The 20,071-nt window shown below is 37.5% G+C and overlaps 1 protein-coding gene across 3 annotated transcripts in view; it reads left to right on the top strand.

Annotated features, from left to right (window-relative positions):
- Positions 1-20,071, top strand: part of fxr1 (fragile X mental retardation, autosomal homolog 1) — a 102,495-nt gene that overhangs the window by 26,667 nt on the left and 55,757 nt on the right. For all 3 annotated transcript variants that reach the window (XM_039759461.1, XM_039759451.1, XM_039759440.1), the window contains exon 2: positions 11,775-11,827. In XM_039759461.1, coding sequence (XP_039615395.1) covers positions 11,775-11,827 — 53 coding nt within the window. The remainder of the gene's footprint in view (positions 1-11,774; positions 11,828-20,071) is intronic.

Genomic DNA, 20,071 nt, shown 5'->3' with positions numbered 1-20,071 from the left:
GTGGAGAACCTGCGTATGCAAGGGTTGGAGCTACCGTGAAAATGTGCGTGGCTTTATGCCAAGTTTAGGTTTTATACATTGCGATTTGAGCGTGAAAACGTTTGTACGCAACATTTTTGTGCATACACACTGTTTATACATGAGGCCCCTGTTCTGCCACAGTGATGATTCTGAGTCACTGGTGCTCTTCTAATCTGAAGATGTATGCGACAGCAGGATGATTGCCTGTGTCGAAGCTCCAGTCTTGCGCTGCAGCAACAGCTTCTATCTTGAGGCCATACCTATACAGTAATAAAGTACATGTATTTTCCTTGGAAACCTAGACTCGCATTTGTGTCTCTCATGGAACTTTTTTTTTTAATACAAGTATGAATCCAGAACAGTACAGTATCCACACACGACACAACTACCCACGTGGATACTTGGTGAAGCACTGACTAAGAACTCGACTATTAGTATATTGCGCTTAAACTCCAGCTGAGACTGAGCAAGACTAGAAATTTCGCAAAAGGCTGTCACTTTCTTTTTGTCTAAGAGATAGCCGTTGTAGGGTCCTCAAGAATCCGCGAAAAGAGAAGGAGTAGCATAGAAGAAGTAGTATTGCCTTCTTTACTTGGAAAAAAGTTTGTTATACTGAAATTTATATTTGTATTAAAGAAAATTTGTTAAACATGATGTTAATAATAATAATACTTCTTTGCATTTATGTAGCGCTTTTCTCACTTCTCAAAGCACTTCGCAATTGCAGGTTAAGGGCCTTGCTCAAGGGCCCAACAGAGCAGAGTCCCTTTTGCCATTTACGGGGTTCGATCCGGCAACCTTCCGATTGCCAGTGCAGATTCCTAGCCTCAGAGCCACTTATGTTTGTCCGGGAGATCAAAAAGTATTAATTATTCTGAAAATTTTGTTACTTCAGTATTCATTATAACGGGATTGATCTGTATTTTGTTATGAATAGTGATGATGTTGATCAAAATACATACTGTGAAAACTGTTGCAGGATTGCAGTGAATTGTTTGTACAATCATCTAAAATTTAACCACATCATCCAGTATATCAGTGAAAGCTAAGCATGCAGCACCAATGTGACACATTGTGATAGTGAAAATGTTATATAATTGATTGGAACGGAGGAAAATGGGATGCCATTGTCAGTTAAGAATAGTTACTTTAGGTATAGTCAGTCCACCTCAGTGGCTAATTCTGGATTAGTCTAAGCAAAAACAAACAGTCCAAGAAACAATAAATTTCAAATTAGTTCTGTCACATAATCAATATGTCAGGTATCCAGCTATATGCTCTAGGGAATTTTTTTTTTTTTAAGGGTGATACCTTACTGGATGTGATGATTCTGATACTGATTTTTTTTTTGTCTAGCTTTAAAGTGTAAAGTTTGTTATTTTTTTATGATTAAACTATAGACCACTGGTGTTAAACTGATCATATTTTATTAACAAAATGGTATTATGCAGGCTTATTAATAGGGCTGCAGTGATTAGTCGATGACATCGACTACATTAAATCGTCAACGCGGATTTTTTTATTGTCGACGCGTCATAAACAGAACCTTCAATAAAGGCTCCAGTTACAAAGAACCACATTGGTTTTTGTAACTGCAATGCACTACATGAACGTCTGGTGGCAGTATCGTTTGTTATTGTTTGTCAAGACTGCACACAGTCTTACTGAAGAAGAAGAATGTAGAGGAAAATAAACGTGGTTGCAATGGCGAGTCGGATAGAGTAAGGAGAAGGAGATGTAAAAAAACTGACAAAGAAACTTTCTAAGGTGTGGGAGCTCTTCACCGAAAAAGAAAAAAAGTTGAATGCAGATTATGCAAAGCGGAGCTTTCTTTTCGTGGCAGCATCATCGTGATGCATGAGCATCTGAAACAAAAGCATCCTGGAGATGTGATGCAGCCGTCTCTTGAGAATTTATGCTGGCGCTGTTAGTTAGTTAGGGTCAGATCAGGAGGGGAGGGAAGCGTGAATGAGACTGAGAAAATAAAAGTATAAAAAGCTTTTTCCCCCGGTGCTGTGCACTGACACCAGAAGGCGTGAGCTTATTCAATGCTAGCAGCAGCACACAGGTGGCCGGTTGCTTGTGCTTCATAACAAGCTTGACCTGTTGGTGATCAAAACACACATGCAAGGCATGTAAGCGGTCCACTGTGAAAAGAAGAGTGTTCATGGCTCACCTTGCCGAGGAACATTCTTTCCTCTGCATGTCCTGGAGTCCTGTGCAGACTGGGCAAAATCGGTTGGAACGCGGTCATTGATTACAACCGCAAAAAGGTACGCATATGAATAATGTTGCATCCGTGCCACAATGTTTTCTGAAATGTACTATAAGGTCAAAACATGAATAATTCCAAATATCAAATATACCTATGTCTCTGTTTTTTTGTCAGTGCGGCTTTGACATCACGGGCCTTAAGGTGAATACTAATTCAGCGTAAGCAGGAACACTCAATAAAACTGAATTAAAAAAAAATCCATCCAGATCCGAGAATTTCCAGTTTGATTGTCTCAAAACACCACTACAGTTATTCCCAGTTTCAGATAAAAAGTAACAGCATCAGATCCCTGGGGTAAGGCAGTAGTATGTATCGTGATCGTGACTGAGAGAATAAAAGTGAGAAAAAAAAGTTAACTTTTACAAGTATTATACATTTAATACAATGGCTGTTATAGACACAAATCAAATGTATGTGTTTATTGTGTAATATTAACAACTCAATACTCAAAACGGTAAATATACGAGGCAGTCAGGATCGAACCGAGGGACTCTTAATTAATTATAAGTCAGCAATTCCTACCACTGCACCACGGAAGCTATTGTATCATCCTTGAACCTTTTGTGAAAATGTTTATTTGATCTTTACACTTCAGGCTTTACACATTATATAGTTTGTCTACATTTTGTCATTTATTACTAAAATATGAAAAACATTTCAGTTTTAACAATGTAAATGCAATGTTAAATGCACTTTTTTTATTTAAAGACTGTGCACTTTAGTTTGCATTGTTTAATGTATTTCTTTTTTATTGTTATGGTCACACTAATATAAAAACATCTGATTATTTTCAAATTCATATGTTTCACTGGTTACTTTAGTTGATTATTATTTTTATCATGTTAATGCAGAGACATCAGAGTGACATTCACAGGTTGACAGACGTAAGTAGATGAGGTAAGACACACTGGCGCCCAGAACAGGATGTGCAACCACAGGTCGCAGGCATCAAAATAGTCAGGCATGAAATAATCATGACTGATCGAAAATAAATTGAACGATTTGTCGACTACCAAAATAATCATTAGTTGCAGCCCTGCTTGTTAATACAGCGACCATAAAAATACTACAATAAGTAAAATTGCCTTAAAGTAATACTTGAACTAATAAAATATGTACACACATATTTATCAATTTTACATATAGCATAAAGAAAATGTTTCTTATAATTCCAGTATTGTGGAATTTTGTCTGTAATGTACCTATCTGATAAAAAGCTTAATTAAAAAAAAAGTAGTTTTCACCATTCTCTAACAAATTGTATGTATATATATATACCCTTCCTTTCCCCTTTCATTTTCCCCTTCAACTTTTGAGCTCAGTATGTTTGAACTAGTCTGCTCACCACCGCTGCTGTGCACACTCATTTATCGCCCTCCAAAATACAATAAGAACTTTTTAGATGAATTTGCAGCTTTCCTGGCTGATATTACCTGCAGATATGATCGCTTCCTTTGTTTGGGTGATTTTAATGTCCATGTCTGCTGTCCCCTTAATCCTCTAGCAAAAGACTTTCTGGACATTATTGACTCCTTTGGTCTCTCTCAACTAGTGAACAGACCAACACATGGACAGGTTCACACACTGGACCTGGTTCTTTCTCGCGGTCTCAGAATCAGTGACTTGGACATTCTACCTCCCAGCTTTTCTGATCACTCGCCTGTTCTGTTTAATCTGGATTTGGTCTCTGTTGAGCATGGTAAATCCACCACCACTCGTCCCTCCCGTGTCATTCCCCCCTCTGCTGCTGAAGATTTTACAGCTGCTTTTTCACCAATCTCCACATCATGTGAATCCACGGATGCTGATGTTTTATTGCAAACTTTCCACACTTCCTGCTGTTCTGTGATGGATGTCGTAGCCCCACTCAAACGGAGACAATCCAAAGTCAAGCATGACCCATGGCTAAATGAACAAACTCGCTCCATCAGGCAAAACTGTAGGCGGCTAGAACGTAAATGGAGGAAAGATGGTCTCACTGTTACCTTCGACTGCATGAGTGACGCGTGGTCCCAATACCAGAGAGCGGTCAGAGGTGCAAGGAACCGTTTTTTCGCTGACATCATCTCAAAAAACTCTGGCGATCAACGTGTCTTATACAAAACACTAAATGCTGTCCTCTCTCCAGCCGTAACTGTTTTCTCTGCTGCCTCCACTGCTCTTTGTAATCAGATCCTCACGTTTTTTCTGGATAAGGTCACGAACATTAGATCCCAGATCTCCATTTCTTCTTCTGGCTCTGTTGATTTAGCCGCTCCTGCGCACGGTTCCCTCACCAGATTTGAACCTATTTCGCTCCCCCATCTGGAAAAAATCGTTGCCTCAATGAAGCCTTCGGGCTCTCCGGACGATGTGGTGCCGTCCAGACTGCTGAAAGATGTGTTTCCTGTGATTCGATATGATGTCCTAAAGATCATAACTAGTAGTCTATCCTCGGCTATAGTTCCTCATGCTTTCAAACACGCAGTTGTACATCCAATTGTGAAAAAACCTGATCTTGACCCTGCCATTCTTTCCAATCTTCGTCCAATCTCCAAGCTACCTTTCTTGTCAAAATACTAGAAAAGTAGTTTATGAGCAATTAACTCATCACCTACAGGACCATCAGGTAATGGATCTTTTTCAGTCAGGCTTTAGGCCCCAACACAGCACAGAAACCGCGCATTTACGTGTCCTAAATGACGTCCTTTTGGCATTGGACTCAGGATTCCACGTGGTTATGGTTCTTCTCGACTTATCTGCTGCTTTCGACACAATCGACCACGACATCATGATCTCCGACTCAATCCTGGGCTGGTGTATCTGGCTTAGCCCTCGACTGGTTCAGGTCATATTTCTGCAACAGGACTCTCAGAGTCATGCTAGACGATTTTTCATCTGAATCAGTCCCACTCCCATGTGGGTTCCCCAGGGTTCCATTTTAGGGCCACTACTTTTTCAATCTACATCCTGCCTTTAGGTGCAATTTTTAGAAAGCATGCAATTTCATATCACCTATATGCTGACGACTGCCAAATTTATTTCTCCCTCAAGCCAACTGACTCCACCAAACCTCTCCTCGACTGCCTATCTGACATTAAGGACTGGCTGGCTGTAAACTTCCTTCACCTGAACGATTCAAAAACCGAGGTCATTGTTTTAGTCCCGACTGCAAACAGGCTCCACCCCTTGGCCTCGTTTCTCTTCCCATTCCAGTAACTTCGTCTGTCTCCAATCTTGGAATCAAAATGGATACGTTCCTGAAAATGGATGCTCAAGTCAACAGCACAGTAAAATCCTGCTTTTTCCATCTAAGGCGAATCGCCAAACTCAAGCCTATTCTTTCTAACCACCTCCTGGAATCAGTAATTCATGCATTCATTACGTCCCGGCTTGACTACTCTAATTCCTGCCTTTTTGGTATCAGTAAAGCCACACTTTCTAGACTCCAACTGGCTCAAAATGCGGCTGCAAGGCTTCTAACTGGAAGTAGCAGAATCCAACACATTTCACCAATTTTGAAAACCCTTCACTGGCTGCCGGTTAGATTCAGAATCGATTTTAAGATTCTCCTCCTAACCTATAAGGCATTAAACGGTCTAGCCCCCGCCTATTTGAGTGTCTTGCTCCATTGTCACAATCCCCCTCGTGTTCTTAGATCCACAGATCAGCTGCTCCTAACCGTTCCCAAGGCACGTTTTAAAGCTCGTGGTGAAAGGGCTTTCTCCGTCTGTGCACCCAGGCTCTGGAACTCCCTGCCCTTAGTGGTTAGGCAAGCCGCTTCAGTCGCCACATTCAAATCTCTAAAACGCACTTCTTCACATTGGCTTTTAATTCTTAACCTGTTTCATTTTCCACTTGTCTTTTGCTATTTTCTCTATTTTATTTGGTCCCTTGACCTGTTTTTAGTATCTCTGTTTTAATTCTCTCTTAATGTTTATTTTTAATATTTTGCTTTTAGTCCTGCTTGTTGTAACTGTACAGCGCTTTGGTCAGTTGTAATGCTGTGTTTTTAAGCGCTCAACAAATAAATATGGTATGGTATGGTATATATACACACACACAGTGGTGTGAAAAACTATTTGCCCCCTTCCTGGTTTCTTTACACAGCGAAGCATGTTGATGCTGAATGAGCGAGACAAGACTACCTGGTTAACACCGCATTCAGCACACAGGAACTTAACTGCATGCTCTGATTGGTTAGATTCTCAGTCATCCGCCAATAGCGTCCCTTGTATGAAATCAACTGGGCAAACCAACTGAGGAAGCATGCAGGAAGTAAAAAGACCCATTGTTCGCAGAACCCGCGAAGCAGCGAAAAATCCGCGTTATATATTTAGTTATGCTTACATATAAAATCCACGATAGAGTGAAGCCGCGAAAGTTGAAGCGCGATATATTGAGAGATTACTGTATACATGTAGTTATAAGTTTTAGTAATTTTTAATCATTAATTGCACTGCAGCTATTTGCTGTTAAAATGTACGTTTACTATATTTATACAGGGTTTTTTTTCTCTTCAGTGTACTATCTAGACAACAATTCTTGAGGTGTATTTATAATTTTGGATTACCATTTTAATAATGCAGTGTTTGTTTCTTACCATAACTTATGCTGTATGACACAGATAAACAAATAATAAGCACAGTATAACTCTTTAAAAAACACAAATGTATCAAATGTTCATAAGATGTTTATCAAGAACTATCTGTCTGGCAAACTGCACTTTGTGAGACTCAAGAATTGTGTTTCTAATACCGATGTGAGCAACACTGGAGCACCACAAGCAGCAGCCTCTCTCCCTTTCTCTTTATTCTGTACACCTCCGACTATGAAAATAACATCAGGTCATGTCACTTTAGGGCTGTGCGATATGACCAAAATCTTATATCCCGATATTTCATTTCATATCCCGATATCACGATATAGTACATTTTCTTTGTATTCAGTGAATAGTTTATATAATCACCACTCCTTTTTTCATTTAAATTAAAAAATCAAAAATGAGAAGTACTCAACTTGTAATTATTTCTGTTCTTTTATTTAGAACATTTGAGCAAATGTTTGACTTAGAATGTAAACATAAAATGTTAATGTATCAAATATAAAACACTTTTCAAAAACAAATTACTAAAGGCCCAATATAAAATACTGCTATATAAAATGCCTGACAAAATGTGAACTGTAGCAGCAATAACTCTCACAACATATATTAAATATGAAAGGATCAAAGCACTAACAACTAAACTATATAAGGCCAATAAACCCTTTAAACAAAATAAATACAAGTCTAACATTAACTGTCAAAACCAAATGTAAACATTGTACTTCAAACTGTAGCAGCAATAAGGCTTACGACAAAAATATATTAAATATATAATATTAAATATAATATTTTTTAGGCTACATTCTAGTAAAATGTTAATTTGCACATCGTAGTGTGGCAAATCTCCGTTAATGAGTTACAGCTGATCGCCCGTGCGTGGGACTGGACGGTGCTAGCGTGTTGATGCCGTCCAGCCCCAAGCAGGGGCGATCCGCTGTAACTCATTAACGGAGATTTGCCGTGTTAATGCAGTTGTGGCGTAAACGTAATGTAGCGTTCTGTTCTTTATTGTAGAGTTCTGTTCTGCAGTTTGTGTTCTGTGATTTACATCCCTCTCAGTTATTTATTCTGTTGTCCCTGTTATTTCTGATGGACTGTAATAGAGTGGAAGGTAAAGGAGGTTCCGGGGTAAATGGAGGTTCCCTTAGGGGGTGAGCGCTGTGAAAAAGGAGGAGTTGACGACGATCTTGTCGCCCCTAGCTAAGAGAGTTTGTTTTTGGATTGCAGTCTGTTCGGCGTGGTTGTGGCCAACAGCAACCATTTTTTTTTGTTTGTGTTTAATAAAGAGGGAACTAACCAAGTGACCATCTCGGATCGTCATTACGTCTGGAAGACGCTACAGTAATTTTAACAAGATTAACGCTGACAGCAAACGCTGCAGGGAAAATTATGCCTTAAGCAAATTGTTTTGGTAGCAATTAATCTTCCAAGCTTTTAACATGCTCGTTTAAATAGTACCTTTACAACTGTAATATCCTATGTGGCCTGCCTCTCAGTTGTAAACTCTCTGCATGCTCGCTCACGTGCTTTTTGCGGAGGTGGTAGAAGAGGTTTGTCGTGTTGGAGTCTGTGGTAGTGATCGGTTTGCAGCATAATTTGCACAGTACCGTTTTCTGGTCCGTGTCAGACTCCTCTTCAAATCCAAACCATCTCCATACTACAGAGGTAGCCCCTCGTTTAGGAACAAGGTCCTTCTGTGTGGAGCTACCTGGTGTTGCCTCGTCTTCATCAGCCATGCTAGTGTGTCTGCATCCACGTGGTGGCCATCAAAACAATGAAAAAAATATTGCCGTAAACAGTTTATTTTTGCGACACCACGAAACAAACGATAGCGTAATGTGCAGCGATAGACGTTTTCATATTGTCATCCGATATATATCGTTATATCGAACAGCCCTATGTCACTTGCAGAAATTCTGAGATGATTCTGCACGTATGGAGTACAGACGTTAGATGGAGAGTTTTGTTTCTTGGTTTAAAGGGAATTTTCTGCATCTTAACATAAGCAAATATACCTCTATAATAACTCACTGTGACTGTAAATTCAGAAGTTTTGTTTGTTTTTAATTTTTTCTTCCTTTTTAGTCATCCTGGTGTATGCTCAGACTGTAGTGTATGTGTATATATTTATCTGTTTATGTATATATTTAAACAGCTTCTGTAAAAAAACAAATTTCATTTTGGGGGCAAATAAAGATCTGTCTCTCTGTCTGTGACACAAGGTTAACATGCTTAATAAGTTTATAAGTAAAAGATGGATTTTGCTGTTTCACTAACAAGCCTGTTGTTTACTAAACATATTAACAAATTCAGATAAACAGTGTTGGTTTTGATTAAAGGACAAAATAAAAAGGTCTGAATTTATTGAAGTATCTTTTCTTTCTATTTGTGTAATTGCACAGGGATGACTTCTCAGATTCATTTTTCTCAGTTTATTACTCCACTTTCTTTAACATAAAGGGTAATATTCCAATCTTCTCTTGCTCATTGGTAAAACATGCATTGACTTACTGCTGTTTGTTTGCACCACTGGAAATTTGCTGCAAATAAAAGGACACCTGCTGGCTCAACTACCATAGCACCTTAAGCAAAGGAGGACTGTAACTAATTTACCTTAAAGCTTAGAAAAACAAGGGCTCAAAAGATATTTTTTGTGATCATGCAATTTACAGAACACAAATTGAGTCTTTTGTAGTGAAAATCAACCGATTTAGATCGGTGACCAATCGAACACAGCATCCCTAGTATGTTCGCAACATCCCAGATATTTTTGTAAAAATATTGTTCAGTTTCCCACTTCTTTAAAATCTTCCTGTGAACAAAAGTGGAGCACCCTCAAAAGAGAACAACTTTTTGAATTGCAGACCCACTTCCTCCCTCATTCATTGGTCAAGAATCCTGCCCTATAATAGCTCATTCATTTCCTACCATTATGCTTCTTTTGATACCTACATTTAAAAGCAGTGTCTTAGAATATAGTTTTACATTAAAAGTGAAAGAAAACCAAAGCAAACCACTTTTCTTTACCAGAAGATTTTCTTTCCAAACATGGTTTATTTACCGATTGTTTAGTTTGGGTCTTTTTTTGTTTATAGTTTTCAGCATTGAATGACACTGGATTTAATTTGCATTTTTTGACACTGATAATCAGAAAAAGAGTTTTAAATGTCAAAGTGAAAACAAATTTCTTCCTAATGATCTAAATACACTATAATTACTATATTAAACACAAAATAATTTATTGCTTGAGTTTTAATTTTCTGCTATAGCACACCCAAAACATCACTGGTGCATCCAGTTGGTTTTAGATGTCACATAATTAGTTAAATGGAGGTTACCTGTTCATAATTTTATTATAAATATATCTGGTTAGTCACTTTCCTTGTTAAAATATGAGTATGAAAACAAAAGAGCACTCCAGACTATTCTGTGACAAATACTAGTCAGGGGATGGATAAAAGAAAATTTCCAAGTTACTGAGTAGCCTTCAGAGTACAATTTAGTCAGTTATTAAAAAATGTAAAGAATATGGCACAGATGAAAACATGCCTAGAGCAGGCCATTTTCAAACTTGAGTGACTGTGCAAGAAAGGCATTAATCAGGGCAGCCTCCAGGAAAGCTATGACAGATCTGAAGGAGTTACAGGCTTCCAAGGCTGAGATGGGGGAGACTGCATACAGTTTGACCAGGTGCTGTACCAGTTTCAGCTTTATGGGAGAGTGCCAAGGAGAATGCTACTGTTGGGAAGAAAACTCACATGATATTGGCAGGAGTTTACCAGAAAGTGTATGGTAGACTGTCAAATTATGCATAAGACAAAAATTGAGTCATCATAGTAAACTGCTTACACCATACACCACATATCGTCAAAAACACACCATCCTTACTGTCGAGCATAGTTGTGACAACATTATGCTGTTGGTGTTCTATACAGCAGCTCCTGGGCATATTGTGAAGGTAGAGTAAATAGAGGGAAATCCTGGAGGAAAACCTGCTGCATTCTACAATAGAAATGTGACTTGAGAGAGGATTTCATTTTCTAGCAAGTCAACAACCCTAAATGTAAAACCAGAGCTACACAAAAATGTTTTAAAACAACAGTGTTAATATTCTAGACTGCCTATGTCAGAGCTGAGGCCACAATACAAAAGAGAATATGTGACAGGACTGTAAAATAACTGGTTACTCATGGACTCCATACAATTTGACAGAGCTGGAAAATTTTTGCAAGGGAGATTAAAGAAAGAATGCAGATCTGTAAAGCAGAGTAACCTATCCACAAAGACTCAAGGCTGTAGTTTCTGACAGATCTGCCTACCTGGATGAATGCTTAACCAGTTAATTATATTGTGTAGTAATTGTAATAAACTTACATCAATTTATATCAACTTTGTTTTCATTTCACTGTTTAAGTCTCTTTTCTGATGAACGGCATTGAAGAATCCTCAATAAATTCATTGTAGTACAGTATTGGAAAATAATCAAGCATCAAAATGTGTGGGGGTTGTGATATTAAGTAATATTTGTAGGAATTGTACGTGTTTTTGGGATGTTAATAGCATGTAACTAACTTGAGTTTTTTCCATGACACATTTTGATGTTATTGGCGGTGTTTCAGCTGTGGCTCCTGTTGAAGCCCACTGTATCAGGAAGTTTGTAATCTCCATTTTCCATGAATATGTAATATTAAAAAACAAAAAAAAATCATCTTCTCCACTTTGGATTTAGATTTATTTTATAAAGTGTTAAGTGGTAAATCTTTAAAAAATACATTTTTGAATGTTGTTGTCATTATACAACCATACATTGTACAATCTTTCTGTATGACCAAATTTTGATATATTTTTTTCTTGCATGTACAGAATTTATATATCCTGTTCTTTTCCTCCTAGGGATTTGTTAAAGATGTCCATGAAGATTCCCTCACCATTGTTTTTGAAAACAAGTAAGTATACTCTATTATCTTATTTCAGACAGAACCTGTTATTATTTGTAGCTATTCTGTCAAGTTAAATTACTCATTTTAATATTAAGAAAATACCTAGAGATTATATAATAATACATTTACTTTCTCCTTTCTGCTACTGACCATTTCATTCAAAGGTCTGTATCTGATCTGTAATTGCTTTAGGTGGACTTTTAGGCATGAGAAGGTAAACTAGGCTTGGCATTAATAATGTTCAAATACAAAGTGTTTAGAGCAGCAGAATCAACAAGTACCAGTTACATATTAAATGAAAGAGCTATTAATACAAAACAATTTTTTCTTTAATTAATAAGCATCTCCTGAAAAATAATCGGTGTGTTTATTAAATATATTATACTGTCAGTATATTTTGGTATTAATTTTTACAGTATTAGAGAATTGTATATTTGATTTACTATGATAAACCTTTCTAAAACTAGTTTAGTTTGAATTAGTGCCACGAGAATATCCTACAATAGAGGGAGCCACATTGTTACCCATTAAAATGAGATTTTGCATCAGTTGTAGCCTTTGGTTTTTAGGGTGTAGGGATTCCCTCTTGGGAAAATGTCTGGGTTTTTTTTGGGTCACATGACCATTCCTGTTAATTTTTTTTGTCTCCACAATGACAGATTTGGTAGGTTAATTCTTACATATAGACTATTTTAAATAATTGACCAATTGCTTAATTTTTTATGATTATTACTATTATTTATAGTGCTAATCTGGATAGTAAAAAACAGAATTGAAGTGACTAATTTTATTTAACTGTTGTTTATTAATATTAAGTTAAATAAATAAATTCAAAAAGGAATTTAAGTGCTGTGAATAAATAATGATGAAATTAAAAATTTAAATATGACACTTAAAGATGAACATATTAACAAATAGATTATATACCAATAATAAATGAAATGTTTCTGCCACTACATGATACATAACACAGTTTTAATCTTTGGGTAACATCCAGGATTAAAACACTTGGAGAACTCTCCATTAATAATATATTTGCATCTTATGAACAATTACAACTCAGATTTAAGATCCCAGCATTTAAGTTTTTCCACTACTTTCCGCTACTTTCAAATCAGAAATGATGCTATAAAGGACTTAGTCAAGATCCTAGGGTACCGTGGGGAAAGGACATTTCACTTCATATCTCAGAGGAAAGGATGACAGCCGTGCATAGAATACACCCTAGCTCCATTTGCACAAAACATTCAATTATTCAACTTAAAATATTTAATGAATCACATTTATTTAGTTTAAAATTGTTAAAAATGTATAGCAGGGCAAGATCCAACCTGTGACCATTGCAGTCTAGCTCTATCACTACATGGACTTATCCTGCTTAACTGTAGGTCAGTGAGTAAATGATGTTCTATACTTTTTGAAATTGGAAAAAATCTAATTCTTTCTTAAGAGCATCTTTTCAAAACATTTTTAAAATATGGCAAAGACTAGTTAATAAAATTTTAAAATTTATAAAATAAGCATGTATATTGGGGGAAAAGGATATTCTCTCTTACCTGTTGTGTTTTTCATTTTTGCTCATGCTGTTGGCTCTTCTCTTTATCTGTCAGGTTGGGGGTGAATTCTATTTTGTTAAGTTTGACTTGATTGTATGGAATGTTTTTTCTTCAATAAATAAAACAAAATAAAAGGGAACAAATAAATGTAAACAAAAATTACAAGTCAAAAATAAATAAATAGATAAATAAGTGCAATTGTCTTCTGAGTCACTTCTCGTCACTCCTCACTGCTTTTCACTGGTGTCATTGCTTTTGTTTTGTTTTATTTTATCTCGTCAGATTTTTTTCTCCTTCATCTTCTGATTTGACTGCTCATTTCGAATTTAACTTGCTATTAGTGATTGCCCAGATATTGGCAGTGTCCACTGGTGTCTGGATAATTGTAGCCCTTTCTGTCTCTAGCTTGGAGTTGGGCTATGTGTTATTATTTCTACTTTTTTGGCAATGAAGCTCATATATTCTCCATCTGAACTTAAACATCTTAACTGTCGTCCACAATTGGTCTCCCTGACTTATAGTTTTTGCCAGTCGCTTGGAATTACATGGCGTCCTCGCTGTATTCACTGGTCTTAAAGAGACGATTTATGGCTTGGATATGTCCATTCCAACTATGTGAGCGTCTTACTGTGTTCACTGGTATAATGCTAGGGCCGTCCGAGGAATAAACATGGACCATCTTCGTCCTGTATGTGCCCTGCTCTCCTGACTGTTCCAACTTTAGGCTCACCCTACTGAATGCTTGTTAACAAACCTCGCTGATTAACAACCACATCTCCCAGAAGGAAGTGGACATATTTCTTCTTACAGAAACTTGGTGACTACAATGACTTACAATGACTTGGTGACTATTTACATTTAAAATTGCTGTCTCCTCCGGACTACAGCTACATATCTAATCCCAGGTTAACAAAAAAAGGGGGTGGCCTGGCTGTGGTTTATAGATGTACCTTAACAACGAAGGAACTCCTTTTTTGAAATCAGATCTTTTGAATATATTACTGTGAAACTGGTTTCCTCCCCTCCTGTTCTGCTGTTGTTAGTTTATCACCCTCCCAAATCTGTGGTGAACTTTCTGTCTGAATTTAATGAACTTCTAACTGTAATCTCATCACCCTGCTGTAATTGTACTTGGTAATTTTAATATTCATGTTGATGTCAACTGCTCTCTCGCAGCTGGATTAATCTCAAATTTGTGATGTTTTCGCTTGGCACAGCATGTTGATTTCCTCAGTCATACTCATGGTCGTATTCTTGATTTGTTTTGTTCAGATGGCTTGAATAATGTCTCTGTCTCAGGTTCACTCTCTACTTATGTTGAGAAAAAATCTGTCTCTTATCAACAACATTAGCTCTGTTAATTCTGATTTGTTTGCTGCTTCCCTTCTGTCCATGCGATCCTGTCCCTGGTACACCCATGTGCTTAGAGCTATGAAAGCCACTAGCCAGCATATTGAGTGGCTTTATAAGAAAACAGGCCTCATAGTTCATCTACAGCTTTACACTGAGCACATACAGTACTTAAATATTGGGATGCCCATAACACTGCTCGCTCCAACTATTATTCCTCTCTCATAAACGGTGCTAAGTCTAGGCCTAGAACTCTTTGTAGGTCTGTTGATAAACTCCTCCAGCACCCTCCTAACATGCCTCATCACAACTGAACAGTTTCAGGCTTTCTTACATTTTTTTGATACCAAAATTGATCAAATCTGTCACTGTTTTCCCTCCACTCCTCAATCACTCACTCATTCCGACCTGCCATCATCAAAACTCACTTGTTTCTCACCTGTTGACTGTCTTGCCATCTCTGAACTTATTAATAATAAGTTTAACTCCTCCTCCTGTCTGCTTGATCCTGCCCCCACTTATCTGCTTCAGACATGCTCATCCATAATTAGTATTCCTGTTGCCTCATTGATAAATGCATGTCTTGTTTCAGGTTCTGTCCCTACCGCCTTCAAAACTGCTGAAGTTACCCCAGTCCTTAAAAAACCTGACCTGGATCCTCCTCCTCTCTCCAGTTGCAAGCCTATCTCTAATCTCCCTTTTTTGGCTAAGGTGATGCAACGTGTGGTTGCTACATAACTCCATGCTTTTCTTCTAGACAATACACACTATGAGCCTTTTCAGTCTGGCTTTTATACACAGAACTTCTCCATGTAGTTAATGATCTTCTCCTGTCTGCAGATTGCGGTTCACTTAATATTCTCCTCCTTCTTGACTTAAGTGCAGCATTTGACACTGAATCCTCCTGTCACATCTATCCACTGTAGGGATCTCTGGCTTAGCCCTTCAGTGGTTCACATCATATCTTTCTTATTGGCAACAGTTTGTCACACTCAGGGGATATAAATCCTTCACCTCACCTGTTTCATGTTGTGTACCTCAGGGTTCAGTACTTGAACCATTACTCTTTCTACTTCATGTCCTTCCTTTGGGTCAGATTGTCCACAGACATGGCCTTAACTTCCACTGTTATGCAGACGATATACAATTATATCTTGGTACACACTTCCCTACAGACTCACTGATCTTAAGCTATGGATGGAAAATAAGTTTCTCAAACTTAATGGAAACTAAAATGTTACTGGTAGGCCCATACCCCCTACATTCTAAGGTATCCAACTTCTCTGTTTCTATTGATGGCACACTTGTCAAACTTGCCCCTGTTGTCAGAAATCTTGGTATTTTATTTGGTTCATCACTTAACATTGAGCTACACATTAGGTCTCTTTCCAAAATTTCATTCTATCATCTCCGTAACATTGCTCGCCTCTGTCCTTTATTGATGCTTAAACTCAGGTTCTTTATTTCATAATGTCTCGTATTGATTACTGTAATTCCCTCTTTATCAGCCTCCCTGCAAAATCTATGCAGAAGCTACAGTACATTCAGAACTCCGCAGCTAGAGTCCTTACCCACACAAAGTGTTTTGCTCATATATTCCCTGTTCTCTCCCAACTTCACTGGTTACCAGTTCCATCAAAGATTAAATTCAAGATTCAGCTTCTCACAACAACAAAAACAACAATTATTTTTATGGCACATTTTCATATAAACAATTTAGCTTAAAATGCTTTAAATGATGAAGAAAAAGAAAAAAGACAAAATAAATAAGAATTAAAATTAGGGAACACTAATTAACATAGAATAAAAGTAAGATCCGATGGCCAGGGAGGACAGGGGAAAAAAAAAAAACTCCAGACGAGTGGAGAAAAAAATAAAATCTGCAGGGGTTCCAGGCCACGAGACTTCCCAGCCTCCTCTAGACATTCTACCTAACATAAATTACCTCAATCAGTCCTCATTGTGTTCAGGGTTCTCATGGAAGAATTTGATGATGACAGTCATGTGGACTTATGGCCTTTAATCCATCAATGTACGGACATCACAAGTGCTCCACCGTAGTGCTGGGTGGTATGACCAAAATTCTATATCACAGTTTTTTCAAAATTGTACCGGTTTCATGGTATTCAACAGTATTTTTTTTTTCCATGCATGAGTTAATCACATTTTCCACTGCAATTACTGCAGTAGACTGGCTAAGAATAACCTATTCCACTGTCATGAGAATTGTACATTGTACAAAAAAACATTTTAATGTGCACACAAGTATTAAAACAGGTTTGCATGGCCCCATAAAGTGATTGTTTTCAAGGAGGGGGGCACTAATGAGGCACTAATGAAGAGAAGGAATCACATTGCATGACAGTTGCAGTCAAAATTTAGAACCTTTTTATTGAACAAATTTTGCAAACAACTTAAACTAAAATTTTGACAACATGTTGTCAACCATCCAAAGAGACATTTAGACTTACAAAAATATCCTTTGAACATGTCTTAGAAAAAGAATAAATAGTAAATATTTTTGTAAACCAACTACACTTAATGTTAACAATCTCTGTCCACTGACATGTTAAAGTGACTTTTTAAACAACTTTACCATCATTAAACTGCATAATATTTAAACTAATAAATAATAACAATAAAATAAATAATAGTGCAACTTCCAGTAATACTACTATTACATCAAAATGCATTTGCACGACCTAAAGGAGTTGATGAGGTGATTAGGGCAAGTTGCACCCAAACCTTCTCTGTTGCTTCATCAGCTTACTGTGGCATGTGAATAAGGCGCTGCACCCACGGAGATGTATATTTATGGTCCAGCAGGATAGGGGTAAGCAATGAAGAAAGATAGAACACAAGGAGGTTAAAGAAGGGAAAAGGCAGTCATGGGAGACGATACAGACACCAGGAAGGTGAAGGCAGCATGAGCTGGGGCTCCGTGAGGGAGCGCAGGCTGAGGCGATCTAGGGCTGGTTCATCCCACTGACTAAGCGTGTAGAGTGAGGCAAGCAAAATGTAAGAGCTCCCAATAGATCTGAGGAACGACGGAGTGAGCACGAAGGAAGACATGGAGGTGTGCTGACCTTTGATGGTCTGGCTGCGCGGTGTGGCTGCAGCCAAGACAGGAGTTGTCAGAAAGCAGTTTGTGCTGCAAATGCTCCGCCAGCAACGCCCGTAAAGGGTGAGCTGTGGAGACAGAAGGTAATGTGCTGCGATTGGGTGAGGAGAGAGACTGCATTTCAACCTCTATTTTAACGGATTTATTTATTATGGATTTTATCCCCACATTTCACTGGTTTTATGGATTTTCTATTTATTTGGGTACTTTATTTTTCTGAACTCTGCACAATGGACACTTTTGGTTTTACTTTTGACTGTTTTTAACAAAAGCACATGAGCACTTTCCACCATCCCCTGACTTCAATGAGATTTCTCAGCGCATCTTGGTCATAGCTACCAACGGTGTTGGTTCAACAGACTTCCATGTGAGAAGAGGGAGTCTGTAGGGGACCGGCATCGTCACACTATTACACAGTAACCAGGTACATTACACAGTATTGAAAAAAAAAAAATAAAACAAGTACATCTTGGCTTGCAGTATTATCCAGTAGTATAGAAACAGTATTCACACATTTGAACATAATGGTCCGCATCCAGATTTTTAAAACCAAAGTATCTTCAGACAACAGACACGACACCTTTTTTTCTTCAAAATTTCTTCTGTGTCATCATGTTCAACTTTATTGTCTAATACAGCTTCCATTTAGGAATGTTCTCTGTCCATTTTCACTACTCAATACCTCCACTAACGCATGTACTCTGTTGTATGCCTGTTTAGTGGTGCGGCAGTGAAAAAGGTCCCCCCTTAAACAATTTCCCGCTGCGCCACATTCCAAATGTTGTTTAGGCTATTTAAACTGGTGTTCCGGTATAAGAAAAATCCATATCATAACAAAAATAAAAAACGTTTTTTGGTATGAACCGGTATACCTCCCAGCACTACTCCACCGTATTAGCCAGGTTTTAGGTGCATAACAGCAGAAGGCCGCCTCACCACTTTTGAGTTTAGCTCTTGGAATTCTAAGTAGACACTCATTTGAAGATCTAAGTTTACGATTTGTAGTGTAAGGTGTAAGACATTCCGAAATATAAGATGGAGCGAGATTATTTAAGCCTTTGTAAACCATAAGCAATAGTTTAAAGTCAATTCTAAATGACACAGGTAACCAGTGTAGTGACATCAAAACTGGGGTGATGTGCTCGGATTTTCTTTTCTGATTAAGATTCTAGTAGCTGCATTCTGCACTAGTTGCCATCGATTGATGTCTTTTTTGGTTAGTCCTGAGAGGATTACGTTACAGTAATCTAGCCGACTGATGATAAAAGCGTGAACTAATTTTTCAGCATCTTGCAATGTTATAAGAGGTCTAACTTTTGGTATATTTCTTAAGTGAAAAAAATGCTGTTCTAGTAATCTGATTAATATGTTATTTAAAATTTAGGTCAGAGTCAATAGCTATCCCTAAATTATTTTCCTCCGTCTTGACTTTTAATCCTAATGCATCAATTTTATTTCTAATAACATCATTATATCCATTATTGCCAATCACTAAAATTTCTGTTTTCTCTTTATTTAGTTTGAAAAAAATTACTACTCTTCAATTTGGAAACACAAGTGAGACATTGTGTCAGTGAATCAAGAGTGTTGGGGTCGTCAGGTGCTATTGATAAATACAAAATACATCCACATTGAAGTATCAAAGGTTTCAAGTTAAGAAAATGTGCTTACTGCATTCTTAAAGGCATGCTTGTGACAACTGGAAATAATACATTTTATCAGAGGTTCTTGGTTCTGTTTCCTTGAGATAAGGATATGTTTCTTGCTCATTTATGTGCTTGCTCTGGCTGTTGTGTGTGAAGTTATGAGGAACTGGCCCAAATGTCTGTATGGTGCTTACCATCTGATAAATTTAGTGCCCTTTTCAGGTGGTGTTCCTGCCTTGCACCTGATGTTTGCTAGTGCAGGCTGCAGTTGCCCGTGCAATCCTGCAATACATAAGTGGGTTAGGAAGATGAATGGATAGATTATTATTATTAATAATAATGTGTCTGTAGTGGAGAAAACTATATAAATAGATTAATGGATTAAAAATATTAAGGACAGCAATTATGACGATGTAATGAGAACTTTAGAACATTTAATATATGTTAGAATGTTATTTAGGGCATCCACAAATTATTTTTTGTAAATGATTAATTGTTTAATGTCTCATTTTATGTACAGAATTTGAATCATTTTGTATACAGAATTTAAAAGCATCAGGTTATAAAAAAAAATAAT

This window comes from Polypterus senegalus, chromosome 1 (assembly GCF_016835505.1).
Source record: "Polypterus senegalus isolate Bchr_013 chromosome 1, ASM1683550v1, whole genome shotgun sequence".
Classification (NCBI taxonomy): domain Eukaryota; kingdom Metazoa; phylum Chordata; class Cladistia; order Polypteriformes; family Polypteridae; genus Polypterus; species Polypterus senegalus.
Note: the sequence above shows the minus strand (reverse complement) of the source record. Positions and strands in the feature narration are given on the sequence as shown.